Source organism: Protopterus annectens, chromosome 10.part0, assembly GCF_019279795.1.
Source record: "Protopterus annectens isolate FY-2018-M chromosome 10.part0, PAN1.0, whole genome shotgun sequence".
In the NCBI taxonomy this organism is placed as follows: Eukaryota; Metazoa; Chordata; order Ceratodontiformes; family Protopteridae; genus Protopterus; species Protopterus annectens.
This window is the reverse complement of record NC_056744.1, coordinates 1,714,352,246-1,714,369,995: the sequence shown is the minus strand read 5'-3', so window position 1 is coordinate 1,714,369,995 and position 17,750 is coordinate 1,714,352,246. Positions and strand designations below refer to the sequence as shown.

The 17,750-nt window shown below is 38.2% G+C and overlaps 1 protein-coding gene across 1 annotated transcript in view; it reads left to right on the top strand.

Annotated features, from left to right (window-relative positions):
* Positions 1-17,750, top strand: part of LOC122812760 (zinc finger protein with KRAB and SCAN domains 8-like) — a 109,438-nt gene that overhangs the window by 43,450 nt on the left and 48,238 nt on the right. The window contains exons 5-6 of the mRNA XM_044084834.1: positions 9,238-9,364; positions 17,467-17,589. Of these exons, the coding sequence (XP_043940769.1) occupies positions 9,238-9,364; positions 17,467-17,589 (250 nt within the window). The remainder of the gene's footprint in view (positions 1-9,237; positions 9,365-17,466; positions 17,590-17,750) is intronic.

Here is a 17,750-nt window from a genome sequence, read left to right as displayed (position 1 = left end):
TTGGAGAACTGTATTTGCATTTGTTCTGATAAGTAATATAGAAAAAAATATAACTTTATATACTAAGATAAAACTTTATAATTACACTTATAAAGAGATAAAGCCAGACTGTTAATTGAAATGTCTGTTTAGTAGAGTTAAACCTCAAATATTTTGGTCATATAATGCAAAGACACAAGTCAGTAGAGGACAGTGATGCTATAAAAGGCAACAAAATATGGGTTTGTCAGATGATAAGATGAATAGATGCCATTACTAAAGTAATTAATATGAATTTTCAACAGCTTAAAAAAAACAGTTGTTGACAGGCAAGCCTGGTGTGCTTAAGTGCTGGAGGTTGGAAATACTTTGCCAAACAACACTACAATTAGATGGTTTTCTGCTACATTTGTATGCATTTTGTGATGCCATAGTAGAGAAAACTGATTTAAAATGTGATTCATGTTTTGCTTTTTCCTTAATTCAGACTGTAACACATTTATAAGCTCTATTTAAGCTTTGTAGATTATGCAACCAAAAATGCATTCTGGAATTGCATTTCTCGGATGTCTTAACGGTGAAAAATCTGTATGTAATATGAAGAAAAATATATTTGCATTGCGAAATTGCATTTATAGGATGTTTTAACAGTGACAGGAGACTTGTTATTATTTATAGGTACTTACAAGGCTATTGATCCGTGATGAAATGAAGGAGCCTATAGCCTTGCATTCCCATGGTTGTTTTTATCTCTTAAATTTTGTGTATGAATAACTTGGAGTCAAGCAGAACAAAGAATAAATTTGGACATTTACTTGTTGCCCGTATCTGCGAATGGCATAGGTTCGAAACTGGGGGTGAATTTATAGTTTCATATCCGGTCATCCAAATTACATTTGACTGGAATAAGAGAAGCACTTTGCTTTATGTGGACTGGAAGATGTTTCCACAGAATTGGTATTTTCTGTGATATATACCTATCCTGCCGGCATGTCCTGTTTATGTTGTAATAGAGATAGAGATTGCGTGAACAGTAGTTCATGCTACTATTGGACTTGAGTGTGTAATAGGTCTGACAGGATAAAGTCTGCCTGTATGACACTGAGAAGAGGAACAAGACTCTAAGATGGATTGCATGTTTTTATGATTTAGGCCCTTTTTTAACTGAAAAAAATGTGTGGTCACCCCAGCTGTGACAAGTGTTTGGACAGGTACATACTGAAAGGGCATTATATCCAATGACTGGCCTAATGAGAACAGAGTACAGTGGACTTATTTCATACCTGGACACCATACCTTTAGATGTAAGTTGTGCAGTGAAAAAGTATTTCCTTACAATAGTGAACACATGGTGATTAAAGGTAATTTTTTGTTCACATAAGTTCCCAGATCCCTGACTATGAAAGCAACTCTCGGGGGGGGGGGGTGTTGTCAGTGGGATAGCTACAAGAGAAGTCCTTCTTACCAAAGGATACTATTATACATTTTTTTTGGCATTTAGTTTTAGTCCATGGTTTTGACCCCAGCTAACTGTTTTATGGATGATCTTGGTGTCCCCTGGATAGTGTCCAATGGCATGACAGTTACAATCATCTGCAGACTTGGTCAGATGTGCTTTGATCTCTGAGAAGAAAATGCCAAAGAGGAGTGGCCCAAGGGATGAACCCTGTGGTCATAGCTAGTGTCAGGTGTTTTGGAGGAATAGAGCGACAAACCCTAATTTCCTTGGCTCTATTTGTAAGCCAAGTTGCTCTCCAGTGAGTTACATATGGATTTACATTTAGCTGGGAAAGTGTGGGAAGGTGTTGAAAAGCTTTCATGTGGTCTACATATGCAGTGCGTACTGGTTTGCCCTCATACATTGTTTCAGTAACCTTCTCAAAGAAGTTGACTAACTTAAGTAGGTAAGATCTTCTATTGATAAACTTGAACTGGCTTGGGCTGAGAGTTTGTAGGTTGCCTATGTCCTTATTTATTAATTCCTCAATGACCCTGTACATAGCCTTATAGATGAGGCTGGTCAAGCTTATGGTTCTATAATTACCAGTGCCCATTGATGCCCTATCATTGTGGAAGGAATTGACTGTTGTTGTCCACCATCCATTTGGTACAAAGTTTGATATTGAATAGCCTCTGTGAGGGTCTGAAAAGTCTTGCTTCAGGGTGACATGTACACAGTCCAGTATGTTATTTGGCCCCATGGGAGTAGTATTCTTGGTCCTGGAGAATGCCTTGAGGGCATTTTCTTGGGAGATTGTTTTTTTTTTGGGGGGGGTGCAGATGCAGGTATGTGATCTGAGAAAATATCGGGGGGGTGAAGTATGAGGAATTTTTTTCACTAGTAGACTGTCTATGTTCCCTGGGTCCATATGTGATATTATTTACTATCAACCCTTCTAAGTGCTGGACATTGTTTCTGACGCTTCTAACGCAGTTAAAGAAGGCTTTCTGGTTATTCTTAGCATGGGTGGCTGTTTGCATCTCATATCTGGCTTTTGTTGATTTTTATCAGGGTCCTGAGTTGCTAGCAAGAGCTTTTTTAGAATCCTGAGAGTTAAATTTATTTTTGTGTACAATGAGCTTTTTCATTTTTTTATAGTACGTTTATATTTGGGTTCCACCATAGGAGTTTATTCTTACGTTTGGTGCAGTATTTACTTTGGAGGGGGAGAAATGCATTTATGCAACTGTTTACATGTGCATAGAATTTGTCAACAAAGGATTCTGTGTTAGCCATGGGGTCATCAATTTGTAAATGGATTCTGAATTTAGACAAGTCATCACTCAGTTTTAATAGATTAGCCTTAGCATAATCTCTGAATACTGCAGTATTAAAAGATGCTCCCATCTTCAGTCTTATTGTGAATGCAACTGGTTTTGTAGACTGATATGACCAAGGAGGTGACAAATTGTAAGGAGCAAAGCTGTCCCATATTGGTAAGGATCAAGTCCAGGATTTTACTGACCATGGTTATGGTGTTCAGTAGCTGATCCAGAGAATTTGTACTGATGAAGTCCAGAAATATCTGGGAATACATGTTTCGGGATGTATAAGTGTTGTTTGTCCCATCATGATAAAACAGACAAACGTGTGGGTTTGGTTCAAACAGCTTTATTATGTACAAACACATCAGGACTGAAGCAAATAACTTTAACTTAGATAAACCTATAAACAGACTGAGCATTTCTCTCATACATGTTCACTCTCTTGGCTACTCTCTCAAAATGGCACTGAAGCTAGCATGTGCTTGTTATTTATATGTACGTTCAGTCCTTGGAAATGCTTCTTAAAGGTACAATGCACATACATACTCTACATCCTTCCTGTTTGAGAAATAAATTACACTTCATTAAAGATATTGATTGGCATGCAATAAATACAAGATAATTCTTTGACATGCAATTATACAGAACTAAATACATATACACACTCAAGTCCAGGTTACTGTAGTCAGGGATTTGAGAACACATGTAGACAGTGATTTGGCATTTTCCCATCATGTGTCTACTGTTGTGAGGAAAGCATTCTATTTTGCACAACTTATAAACAAAGGTATGGCATTTACATCCAAACATGCAGTCATACTGTTGCACTCTGCTCGCGTAATAACAGTCATGGGGTGTGGCATTTACATCCAAACATGCAGTCATACTGTTGCACTCTGCTCTCGTAAGAACAGTCTTGGAGAACAGTGCCCCCTTTGGTATGTGCCTGGCCAGCCATATGCAACAAGTGGAGCATCTTCTGAGATTCCTCACAAAATAAATGTATGGTGTAGGACACAAGTCCTATGTTGCTGCCTCAAAACGTTGTTCTTATATTTGGTCTTATACAAGCTACTGAGAGATGACCTCTGTCTGGTCAACAAAGCGTCCTGTGATCCATCCCTAATGGACCTGTTGCACATCAATAAAACAAATAGCATTTGGAACACTTGATTCAGGGACCCAAACCTTACCTGTGACATAGGCATGCTACAGGAACAGGTATGCATCTCACAGGTTCCCCTTTGTACTGGGAATCATGGCTAGGCTTAAAAAGGCCCTTTGGCTCTATAATCCAGTATTTTGCTAAGACACTATGGAATGTAAAAGTCCACCCTGCTTATATTTTAGTACAGAAAGCATTTATGTAGGTAGATCTCTGCAGTCTGTCTGTATAATACTCTAGAAATGTTGCTTTGTTAAGCTTTTGGTATCCTTTAAGCGAGAGTCAAGGTGTTGTAGAAACAGTCATGGCCAGCCTTACACATAGGCCAAATAGGTTGCTACAAAGGGTACAATTCTTTAAGGAACACTTTTCCACATTTCATGCATGTATGTATGTATGTATGCATTTATTTATTTTTTTTTATTAAAGCAATGAAGCATGGCATTTCTTTGTTCTAAAACATAAGTAGATATAAAAACTTTCCAAGGAACTCCTGTTAAAAGAAAGTGCGCCTGAAATACATTGGGCATCCTGGGGGGGAGATGCATACAGTTGACTTGACCACTCATATCTGTGCCCTAATTTTCATCACAGATCTCAGTCTAACACCAGAAGGGGAGACACAGAAGGTGGCTCTTTTTTTTGGTGGGGTTAGAGAGGCAGATACTATTCCCAGACATGAGGTATGTTTCCTCACAAGCATTTGTCTTATTGAGTTATTGTAAAGCGCCATTTTGTTAGTTTTGAGTGTTAAGTTTTGGATACAACTTTCTAATTTATTCAAGGAAAACATAAAACTGAAGTTCTTTTTCCGTAATCTTGATTTTTTTCAGGCCATCATTGAATCAAAGAGTTGGAAATATTTCTAAAAACCCCATAGCCTAGTGGCTTCCAGAACACCTGCTTAATTCAGTTATTTCCCCCCACAATTATTACACTGCAGTCTTAGTCATTTAGGGTGTGTTGAAATGAGGTAGCAAAAAACAACTTTCAGGAGTAAGAGAGAATTTCTTTCCTTAGTCATTGTTCAGGTCATCCTTGGAAGAAAAGGTTGTTTCTTAAAGTGTACCTCAGAACATATGGAACTCCCCTGGCTTCAGGGTAACTAGTGGTCCCCAGACCTCAGCTTAATGAAATTCTTTCCTCATGTTCTTTTCTTCTCATTCTGTTAGCTTCCCTTTCTTTGAATTAGTCGTTTAAATGTAGTTGTTTATCTCTTCTTCAGCTGTAGTCTGAAACTCACATTCAGTTCAATATGTTTTCCTATCTCAGTTGCCTTTTGATGTCCTTCTTTACTCAGCAACTTCTACATACTCCACAGACAACCATTTTGTCTTCTTAATGTTTTTTGTGTCTCCACAGGCAGCCACTTTGTCTTCATAATCATCTTTGTGTTTGGAGTTTTTGCCATCTTCTTGACAATATCACAAACTTATGTCCATGATTCTTCAGACTGTATCCACAGGGTCTAATCCCATAAATCTGTTCTTCACCTCTACTACATATTAATATATGGCTACCTTGGAGACATTTGTTGTTTAATTTAATTTGAAACTTTGTGATAAGGTATTCATCTTAGCCCATAGTCAGCCCCACTTCTTGCTTTCAGTGATTGTATAAACCTCTTCCATCTCTGACATGAAAGAATATAGACGATCTGATTTTGTTACTGATCATCTACTGATATCCCGTAGTTGTTGAAAATGAGTGTTTGCTGTAACCAGTGAATTATCTTGGCAAAATTCTACTAAACTAGGTCCCACTTCATTTCTTACTCCAAGCCAAATTTGTCCATTTTTCTAGTTGTACTTTGACTACCAACTTTAGTATATAAGTCACCTATGACAAATGTAATATCTATTCTTGTATTATTTCTAGAAGTTTCTGCATAAACCTAGTTGACTTGCTTCTTGACATCTGTGGTTGGAACACATGTATATATGCAGCAGTAATGCTGAGTAGTTAGTCTGTTTAAGATCATGTTATTACATTTGAGTTGTAATTGAACACTGCTTCTAACACCATTTTTATAAACTGTGAGAATTACTCCATTTATTCTGTAAGATTCTTGTCCATAGTAAATCTAAGGATTGACTTGAGTAAAACAACTCATGACAGTTCATTTTAGTTCACTGATTTTCAAGATTTCAGTGTTTTTCTGTGTCATCTCATTCTTAACAACATTGTTTACCTTGGTTTATAGTTCTTCTGTTTCTTGTCCTGGTGGTGTATAGTTCTTTCTGACATCAGACTTTCCATTTATCTCTAAGCACCTCAGCAGGTGAACATCCTTTCAGCTTTAATCCAGCTACATTATAAACCCAGCACTACTTATGCATATCTTACACTTTTCCCCAATAGTATACTGGATACCTTTGGTCCTGAGAGTTCTCACCTTCCAAAGCAATTTAAAACATCTCTGGTTACTTTTGTTCATGGGGTTTTTCTTGGTACTAATAGTGGAGTGGATTGCCATTACCTTTTTTGCCAGTTCACATTATGTCTAAACTCTGCCATGTCATGCTCACCTCAGATGGACATTCACAGTATAGCTCAAAGCTTCATCTGGATACAGAAGCCCTGTCACCATGGCAAGGTAATGGTCTAGAAGGGGTGTTTAACTGTCACGTCTATGTTGCTGTCAACTTGTAAACAACTTGCTATTTGGCTTTGTTAGCATTTGACAACAGTGTTGTATAACAGTTCAAAAGTACTAAAAGTTATTTTATTATAAATTATGTAAGTAAATTATTACTTTGTTCAAGATATGTAGCAGCAGTGTTGCACTGGACAGTGACTATGATGCGTATTCCTCATGGGCTGCTTTACATATGGTAGAGTGAGCTGTGCAGCAAAGTGTATTCTTCTGTAACAGTTATAAAGTGAGTCCTGAAGCCACTGGTAGTGTGCTGCAGCACATAATCATATGGTACACACTGTGTGTGACTCCTGGAGCCACTGGCAGTGTGCTGCAGCCCATAATCATATGGTACACACTGTATGTGAGTCCTGGCTCTACTGGTAGCGTGCTGCAGTCCATAAACATATGGTGCACACTGTATGTGAGTCCTGGAGCCACTGGTAGTGTGCTGCAGCCCATAATCATATGGTACACATTGTGTGTGAGTCATGGAGCCACTGGCAGTGTGCTGCAGCCTATAATCATATGGTACATACTGTATGTGAGTCCTGGCACCACTGGTAGTGTGCTGCAGCCCATAATCATATGGTACATATTGTGTGTGCATCCTGGAGCCACTGGCAGTGTGCTGCAGCCCAAAATCATATGATACACACTGTATGTGAGTCCTGGCACCACTGGTAGTGTGCTGCAGCCCACAATCATATGGTACACACTGTGTGTGAGTCCTGGAGCCAGTGGCAGTGTGCTGAAGCACATAATCATATGGTACACACTGTGTGTGCATCCTGGAGCTACTGGTAGTGTGCCGCAGCCCATAATCATATGGTACATACTGTGTGTGAGTCCTGGAGTCACCGGCAGTGTGCTGCAGCACATAATCATATGGTGCACACTGTGTGTGAGTCCCGGAGCCACTGGCAGTGTGCTGCAGCCCATAATCATATGGTACACACTGTATGTGAGTCCTGGCGCCACTGGTAGTGTGCTGCAGCCCATAATCATATGGTACACATTGTGTGTATGTATGTTAGTTAATTCTATCTGTTTCACTTAGAGAAAGAGGCTATGAGCTGTGTAAAAATAATAGGTGTTACATATACAAATAAAACACTTGGACAACAAGGGGAACATCTGTTTTAGCTTCACAAACAGTATTACCTTATAATTATTACTCTTGCAAATATATAATTATTTAAGAGATGAGTGACACAGCTTTGCCAGGTGGCATTGACATCAGAAAGATGTTTTCAGATGTGGCATGGAAGCAGTGTGTGATTGTGACATGTTTAATCTGACAGGTAGCCAAAACACTGGGCTACAGAATGAAGCTCATTAGCAGCTCTTAGCTTTAATACTGTGCACTAAACTGACAGTTTACACAGCATGTGCATTTTATCCTGTAGTTTGACATTTTGTCTTCTTCATGTCCCTCTTCTGGTATAAAACATGGAGCTGGCTCCCTGTACCTTGTTTCTTGCTCTGCTATACTTTGGTCTTTCAACCTCACCCCACTCATTTTTCTGCCACACCCTAGTGTATCCCATAGGTTGAGTGACCTGTAATTTAGTCCTCTCTGTCCGACTCCCCAGTGTTCTGTACAGGCTTACTGACTTCCGGCCTATCAGTCTGATTTCACCACATTCTGTTCTGTTCCACTCATGTTGTATCCCTTGAGCTTAGTGAGTTGTATTTTAGTCCTCTGATTCATTAACATCCCATTGCATTGTTTTGGCTCATTGAATGAAGTTTAGAACTCTTCTCTCATCTACATCTCTTTTCTTTCTGTTGCTCTTGGTACATCCTGTGGGCTTTGTGATTTATAGATCACCGTTATGTTTTCATCCCATTCGTGTCTCCTCTACTGCCTTTCTAGCATTTGGCACCAGGACCACTGCCTTGTAGTTCATCTCTCTGTCTCTCTCTCTCACTTCTTTCCCATTGCATAAGTGTGCAACATCACCCTATACTTTGGTCATCAGTCCTTGGATTACTTTATCTGTAACTGTAGTATCTCTGGCATAGATACTCTGTTGTTCTGTACCCATCCGACCCCTTTTCCTTTCAGTGGCGAGCTCCATATTCCAGCATTGTTATGCTTCTTTTCCTTTGACTTTATTTAATAAGAGGTTTACTTGTCCTGCTGTTATCTCCGTTCAGAGCTAATGGAATGATGTCAGCCATTTACTCACTGAGGGGGAAAAGGAGGCACCAGTTTTGTACATGTAACAATTTTGCTGTAGTGCTGTATACTATGACAACTTTTCAGAAACAGACCTCCTGCCAGCATTTGATTCAGTGGTATCACTATAATTGTAAAATATTGTTTGTTATACTAGAGATGACATACTATGTTTAATGTTACTTTTTCAGTCAGGAATTTTACTTTTCTTAATATACAGCTATTGCTGGGTTAGTTCTGTGAAGCCATGGTGTTCATTTGAGTGTAAGAACTTCACCCCCTGTGGAAAAACTGATATTTGCATAGTTTTCCCAATTCCATTTTGCCAATGCTTGTGTTAGTTTTTTCTGGTACTGGCGAACCAGATTTCAGTAGGTTGTTTTCTGAGCAGTAGTCATACATTCCCAATGATATTCACAAGTCTGGCTAGTTTCTGTTGAAAAAAATGATGTTACTTTGCATGCAGTCAAAGGAGGGATGAAATGCTCTGTATGTCCTTTTTAGGTGCCGGAGACATTTGAGGATGTTGCTGTCATTTTCACAGAAGAAGAATGGAAGATGTTAGGAAAGCAAGATAAAGAGATATACACAGAAGTGATGGTGCAGAACTATGAAAGTCTTGTTTCAATGGGTAAGTGTTATCTCATCTTAAGAAGTGAAGTCTTTTTTCTGACGTGTCATGTTAAAATGTTGTTGTAAAATGTTGTAATTATGTGTATTCTTATTTCATAGCTTCATAAGTTATAGCTATCGCTTACTGCTGTTATAGCTCATTTGTAGCCCCACCAACACAAATTCTATTACTTACACCCCCATTTCATGAAGGATAGATTGTCTAGACTTGGGGTGAATTTATGGTTACCAATTAGCTCACTTAAGTTGTGTCTGACGGGTTTTCTTTGCTTAGTGCAGAGGAGAAGCCTGTTCCAGAGGAGAGAAATTCTTTGAGAGAGGCATCTATTCCACCAGCAGGTTCTGTTTATGTTACTTACAGATTTAGATCTGTCAAGCAGATTTTCATGGTTTGCAAGTTTTATGAATATGTAGGAAGTCACACTGGAGTGTAATTTGAAGCCATGTAAGCAAGGCAGAAGTCACCCCTAAGGAGGCTGTGGAAATGGAAGCCATATGTGTATCTCATGAAAATTATTCCATAGGCATAGGTTCATACTAGGCTAACTGCCCTTGTGAACCATTGTAAGCCTAGCCAATTATCCCTTGTGAGACTTGAACCCTGCACCTTGTGTTTGTAAGGCAAACACCTTAACAATTAGACCACCCTCCAGACCTGTTGCCCTTGTTTCACTTCACAAGGTAGCATTGGGTTTTTCTAGTTGGGTCATTTGTTTGAATGGATGAATACCAAATGGAGCATTATGTTCTATTGTAGGATTAATGAGGGTGGAGCAAAGAGGGATAATATGTTTGTTAGACTTAGAAGATATACTTTTGATGGTCTGCTGGGTTGGGTAGAAGGACCTTCTGACAGCACGATATATATGTTGGTCAAAAGAGTGTTCATTGTATAGAAAATTGCCCAGGTCTCTAATGACCTTCAGTTTTGAGGAAGTGCCAGTCATGAGATAGTTGTATAGTTGCTTGTGTGTCCAAAAGGACACAGTGACAGTTTTTAGTGTTTAATTTTAGGCTGTGGTCCTAGCACCATAGGTTTGTACATATTAGGCCATATTGTAGGACCTAGGAGTACTCTGGAGATTTGGTTATAGTTCCATCATCTGCAAACTTGGTCATCTCCAGCCCCTTGACTTGGCTTTGGATTCAGAGAAGTAAGTACTAAACATAAGTGGCCCCAGTGCCAATCCAATCCACATGGGACCCACTGGCAATGCGCCTTTTAGAGGAAAGTGTTCCCTCATTCCTTATAGACTGGGCTTTGTCAATGAGTCAGGTCACTGTCTAGTGGGGTACATGGGGGGGGGGTTACATTTAGTTTGATTAGTTTGTTAGTAATGCCTGAATGTGGAATAGGGTTGAAGGCCTTCACCGTTTATCATTTAAATACCTCACATGACCAACCTGTAAAAATGTCCATTTCTCCTCGTAGCATATATTAATCCAGTTCCCATAGAAGAGCAAGGATATTGATTACTGGTGATGCCTTGATTAGGTGGTCTTAGGACTCTGTTAACCAGAATCAACAAATTTGTCTTCACCCCTTCTGGTACAATAATGGCTAAGTGAGCAGTGTTTCGAGACACTCCAGGTTTGGAACTCACTAAATTAAAGTAAAAGGTGGCACTATGACAACAGATCCTCCAGTTGGAGGCTGTGCACTTTTGTCCATCGAAAGAACCTCCAGGAGGAAATCTAATACAAAAACTGGACATCTATGAACAGTGTATAGAAAGAGCCCCCCCTTAGAGAAAAGACATGGGAGAACATCAGGAAAAGAGTGAAGACACGCAAGAAGAGAATGTGAGTATGTCCAGTTCACTGGAGCAAGAAACAAACCAAATGTACTCATGTAATGTCACTGTTCACCTCAAATGATAAAACAAAAAGTGGGAGATCAAGGGAACATGGGTTGGGAGGGTGGCCTAATGGTTAAGGTGTTTGCCTTACAAACACAAGGTGCAGGGTTTGAGTCTCACAAGGGATAATTGGCTAGACTTAAAATGGCTCGCAATGGCAGTTAGCTTAGTACTAATCTATGAACCTATGAACATTGAACCAACATTCCTGATGATCTTAAAGGAAACAGAGATGGATTTAAAAGAAAGACTTGCAGAGCAAGAAGTGAAAAATGAAGAGTTAATTATTAAACTAGTAGAACTAAAAGATGGATCAGAATGGGAAAAAATGAGACTTATGTCTATCCCAGAGTGTGTGTGGAGGAAAAAGACTGTAAAGGCTTTATAGAAAAATGTCTCCATAAATGGACAGGTATCCCTGTACAACAACTAAAGATTGAAAGGGCACACTGAATTAATATTCCAAGATCCATGGCAAGAAAAAAGCCCCGACCCATCCTAGTAAAGATGCATTCCTATCAATAAAAATATATTAACTAAACTGTGAGTAAACGCATGATGTAAAATCTTCTATCCCTTGGATGTAAAAACTTACCAATATGTAGCACAAGCCCTAGTGGACTGAACTAAGAGATCGGACGAAATGGACCATAGGGGAAGGAAATGGGGTGGGGCATATCCTCTAACATCAAGAATTCAGTGAATACATGTCTAATAAAGAAGCTCTGAGATCCCAGACAAAACCATTTCCACTTTTTAAGGGGAAAAAAAACTACTTAATAAATAAATAAATAATAAATATGTGGCCACCAAGAAGCATGTCTATATTACATAATCAAACTTTTAAAAGTTCGAATGTCATATGGTCGACACCATATGATCGAACTTTTAAAAGTTCGAAAATGTAATAAAAAAAAATAAACCAAAGAAAAAAACCTACCTGAATGGTTTAAGAAGGGGTCAAGCCCCCCCCCCTGCATCCCCCCACACCTCCTGCTCTTTAAATATACCAACTCCAAGATCGCAAAGGGAAATCTTCCCATTCTGCACTGTACGGAGATCTCTGCTGAAACTTTTGAACTTTTAAAAATTCGATCATATGGTGTCGACCATATGACATTCTAACTTTTAAAAGTTCAACAACGTGATATAGACCCTCCAGAAGCACAGTGGGTGAGTGAGAGATGTTGTTAAATTATTTGACACAGAGCTTTGAGAAGAAGAACCCAATCAAAACTCTTAAGGCTACCCCTTAATTGTTTAATGGGTAGGATTGTTTGACGGGTAGGAGCTTGCTTATATTTAGAAAATGCAATATTAATGTCAAGATCACACTTCTGCAAAGCAGTAGGTGAAAAAGCTTTCTCAAAGCTGGCAGCACCAAATTGGAAAGCATTACCTCAAAATATGACAAAAATCCAGAAATTAACCACATGCAAAGAGCTTCTAACTAAATTTAATAGCGATGAACACAAATACCTCTGTTTTGTTAGCGGCTATATACCTAGTATCAACAGCTATTGCTTATGGCAAACCTTATGATTTTATTTTATTTTTCACTTATTTATTTATCCTTTAACTGGATTAGGCCCTCTAGGCTTGTGGCCTCTTTTCGGGGGAGAGCCAAGGTGGAATTTATACTTCTAGGAGAAATTTGGACAAGGTATTGGGTAACTTCCCCTACTGGGTAACTTCCCCTACTGTTTCGATAGGTGCCATGAGATCTTCTGCATACACCTGAGCTACCACTAATTGAAGCAGATGGGGCTTCAGTTAAACATTTCATCCAAAGGATGGCATAGTAAGGAGTGTCTTACCATCAGAAAATTTAGTGTGAAACCTAATTAGTTGTCCACCACTCAGGGCATTTTACTATGGCATTCCCCGAGGATCTGTACTTGCCCCACTCCTGTTAATATTTTTCTTAATTCCTTTCCTTTTGATCTCAAGCTCTCAAACCTTCTCTTATATGCAGATGATCTTGTTGTGTGTGAAGTTGAACCTGAACGCAAACCATCATGTACAAATTCCAGCAGTCATTACTGATATTCATCTGTGGCTAATAGGAAAACCATGAGCCTTGAGTACAGCTAGTGATATTCATCTGTGTCTACCAGGAAAACCACGAACCTTGAGTACAGCACCACTAAAGTGATGTTATTTTGTACATCATAATGACCAAAATATTGCCTTTTCTATCAGTTTCCCTCATACAGTAATTAAAGAATCGATCTGGCTCACATCTTGGTGTCACACTGGACCCCAGCCTTACTTTGTCCTTGTACAAAAAATGAAATTTTTTCCTTATTCCCAAAGGCTGAATCCCTATTGGCAGAAATATCTTACAACCTCAACATAATATGGCCTCCTGCACATCATGTACAGATGTAAGAAGTACCTTAAGGACCTGCAAACTCTTCCTGCATCCTCAAACTGACCACCATTGAATTCCCTCCTCCTCCTCAGCCTAATTCATAAGATGGTTCATAGTGATGATCCCCCCTCCCTGCCACACCATATGATGTTTGTTCTGCAGCTAGAAATACACCTCTCTTAAGCAGGCCTTTTGTTAACTCAGCCACAGCCAACCACATCTTCTCTGTGTAATACCTACATTCTCAGACTTGTTTCCTATTGTGATTCACAGCTGCTCCACTTATATCCAAATCAGAAGCAAATTGACTCCCTTATCACTGCTTCCACACACATGCTGATACTTGAACTCTGCCTCACATAACCTAAGTTTCTTCTTTTTATCATCACAGCTCAACATTGCCATGAATCTAAGCATTCCATTGTCTTAACTTTTCTCTGTTGGACTTCATCTGTTATTTCACTTCCTTTTTAATGAAGGACTTCTGAATCCTTCCAACTCTGCCTCCAGAAGACTATCCACCTGCCCCCTTGTGGGAACAAATGTCAAACCAGCAACAATTGTCTGTTTATAGCTTTTGCAATTCTTATTCCTACATTCTTTGTGTCTGGGGTTATGGGTGTGTGTGTGTCTGTGTGTGTCTGTGTGTGTCTGTGTGTGTCTGTGTGTCTGTGTGTCTGTGTGTGTGTGTGTGTGTGTGTGTGTGTGTGTGTGTGTGTGTGTGTGTGTGTGTGTGTGTGTGTGTGTGTGTGTGTGTGTGTGTGTGTGTGTGTGTGTGTGTGTGTATACTCTGTATCATCCCTTGACCTCTTATGGCATTTCTGAGCTGTGTCTGAAATGGGTCCCTGTGTATTAATCTACTGATCCTGTTAAGAAACAAAAATAAATACTAAAATAAATAGTAGGTGATATTTTGAAAACTTAATTGAGTTTTGTGCCAAATGTATTGATATCTATGATATTGAACATTGTAGAAATAATTACTAGTTTAAATGCCCTTAACATTAACATGTGTGTTCTGATGTTCGTTTATTTACTTATTTATTTATTTCTATTTGTTTACTGGGGTAGTCCACTAATCTCAAATCACCATTTGCAGGCACGGCCCAGGCAAATAGGATCACACGAGAAATGAACAAAACCTATTTGCAGATAAAAAGATATGCTAAAAAACAATTATATGTAACATGTTCATGAATTTGCAAATATGTATAATATTTAGTTCAACAAGCAATTTACAATGTCAAAACTTGGATGGAAAAATGGAATCATACTTAACATAGCCTTATGGGTAAGATGTAGCCATAATGACTGAAGTGGCTTATACTACAGGGATAGCAGCATATTCACTATATAGAGAGATATGAAGACATTAAAAGAGGTAAGTGAGAATAGTTGCAGGAAAGGATACCGTTGGGAGAAGACAGAACAAAAGGCATGAGAGGCATGTAGAGGGAGGAGAAGCAGAAAGGACAGGAAGTGTGAGAGTCAGATGCACAGACAAGTGGAAGTAGGATGCATACAAAGCATTAAGCAAGTAAGGTTGATTAGAAATTGGTTAAAAGATGCATCCCTTTGTTGTAGGACAAGAGGTACATTTTTATCCCAAATCAGAATGATCTGTGGCATTCCTCAGGGAGATACCTTTTCTTCTTAAAAGGATTATGTCATTACATAATGGAAACAATAGTATTTGGTGCTCAGTGTTTGCTGCTAACAGGAATACTGGGTCTGCCAGCATTAATACCGGGTCTGTCAGCATTAATATCAGGTCTGCTAGCATTAATACCAGGTCTGCTAGCATTAATATCGGGTCTGCCAGCATTAATACCAGGTCTGCTAGCATTAATACCAGGTCTGCTAGCATTAATATCGGGTCTGCCAGCATTAATACCAGGTCTGCTAGCATTAATATCGGGTCTGCCAGCATTAATAATAGGTCTGCCAGCATTAATACCGGGTCTGCCAGCATTAATACCGGGTCTGCTAGCATTAATACTGGGTCTGTTAGTATTAATACTGGGTCCGCTGTTACTTTTTGTTAGATGTTTAAGCATCAGTCCTTTTTAATGCATTTAAATATTTGATCGGTATGCAACAGAATCACTTTGAAAATCAAGAAATGTGTCATTCACATGAAATGAATAGAAAATAACCCCGTACATCAGCGGTTGAATACCAGTGCTGGTTGAACAATATCAGGAATTAGGCAGATTTGCCAGCTGTAAGTATAGCTTTCATTTCATCATAAACAAAGTCATAAAGAGCTGTTTTTACATAATGAGAAAGATCCCGAATACATTCCCTTTGAAAAAGGATAAGGTCCTAGTTATGTTGTATAAGTTTCTTAGGTCATCTATCAAATATAATCCTTAATTGTGTATGCTGTATTGCCAGTCCTTTAAACTGTATATGTCAAATTGCCAAAATGAAAAAAAAGACATAAAAACATTGAGAACCCTCAGCAGATAAACTGCGATACCAGCACTTTGAATTAATTCTGCCAGATTATAGCATCTGTAAATGTCTTGTATTATACGTTTTAAAAGTAACCTTTAAATAATATTGTTTTTTTTTAATTTGTGTATTTTGCTTACTGTTTAAGGAATATCTCCTTAACACCAGAAATTGTCGCAAACGCATCTTGAACCTGTGTATTCTGACTTAAAAACAGATTATTTAAATTTAACCAAGCCAGGCACCATAATTTTATTTTCATACTATAAGGATACAGGCTCTAGCTGGCCTCTTGTCGAGGGCTAGAACCTGTGAATCTTTTGTATTGTTACATTGTTACACTACATGATATGCCTTGTATACCTTTGTTTGATTAAGTTTCATGGGATGTTTCAGATATAAACCCTTATCACTGAATTACAGTTTGCACTAGAACTTTATAGCCCTTTCCATTTTATATAATCTGAAAACATAACTCCTAAATGTGGCCCATTACGTAAAGTAATCATCCCTATTTGTTAGACTTCTGTAAGACACAGGTCATGTGATACGGTGTCTGGATTTCATCAAGATGGCAGATTCAATTGACATTTAATTCTTTTATTTTACTTTTTTATTTCTGTATTCAGTTATTTTTTTTAATTACCAGCTTCTACCTTGGCTTATAATGCAGACTACAAAATAACCATACTTTTGTTTTGTTTTCTGGTGTAATTTAACTCAACTTGCTATGCTTGTTCCATGCTATATTTTACTAATTTTTGTCATATATATATACAGTTTTATTATTTGTACAATGCTTAGATGTTAAGTGCATTAATAAAGATGATGATGAAGGTAATACCAACATGCAGTACCTAGAACACTGTGCTAGGTTTCAGAATTTTTTCCAAATCTAAATTTTCTCCAGAAACTGACTTAATGAGAGATGTTGATATATTTTAACGGATTCTGAATAGTGCATTATTCTTTCACAATTTAAACTACAGATGTAATCTGAGAGTAATCAGAAAGGTAGCTTAGCCAAAAATCCAGCAATTTAGTTGGAAAGGGAAATGTTTCTTAAGTCATTGTCCTTATGCATCCTTTTTCAGAAAGTTTAAATGCTTGTGGTTTTAAATAGTCACTTATAACTGCACACTAAACTATTAAGTGACTTGCAAGATAACTTCTGTTTAAGGTTTACACAGATCTTTAAACTAGGCATCATCAATATAAGTAATAAAACAATTAAATGTAGTTCACACTGTACCAAAATGGAACTTAATGTACTTCTTTCAATAGAATATCTCTGCTCATGACACATGCCTGATATCAAATAAGGCTGTATTATATACATCTTTATTCATGTTACAGCAGCACTTTGGAATAGGTGCATATAAAAGTGCATATATTTTGTTTTATTTGTAGGATACAGAATCCCCTTAAGGAAATTATTATTACTTCTTAAGGAAAGTGATGAACTGTCAGATGGTGATTTGGAAGGGAAAGATGCCACAGGACATCAAGTTAATAATTGTGATAAGTTCAACAGTAAGTGAAAGGCTCATTATTAATACATTTTTTGAATTTTGTTTTATTCATATTACAGCAGCACTTGCAGACAGATGTAAAATTTTAAATGAAAGTGAACTTTACAAATTTATTGCACCATAGGCTCTTGAATATGGTTAAATTTGATGTGGTTTTAATAC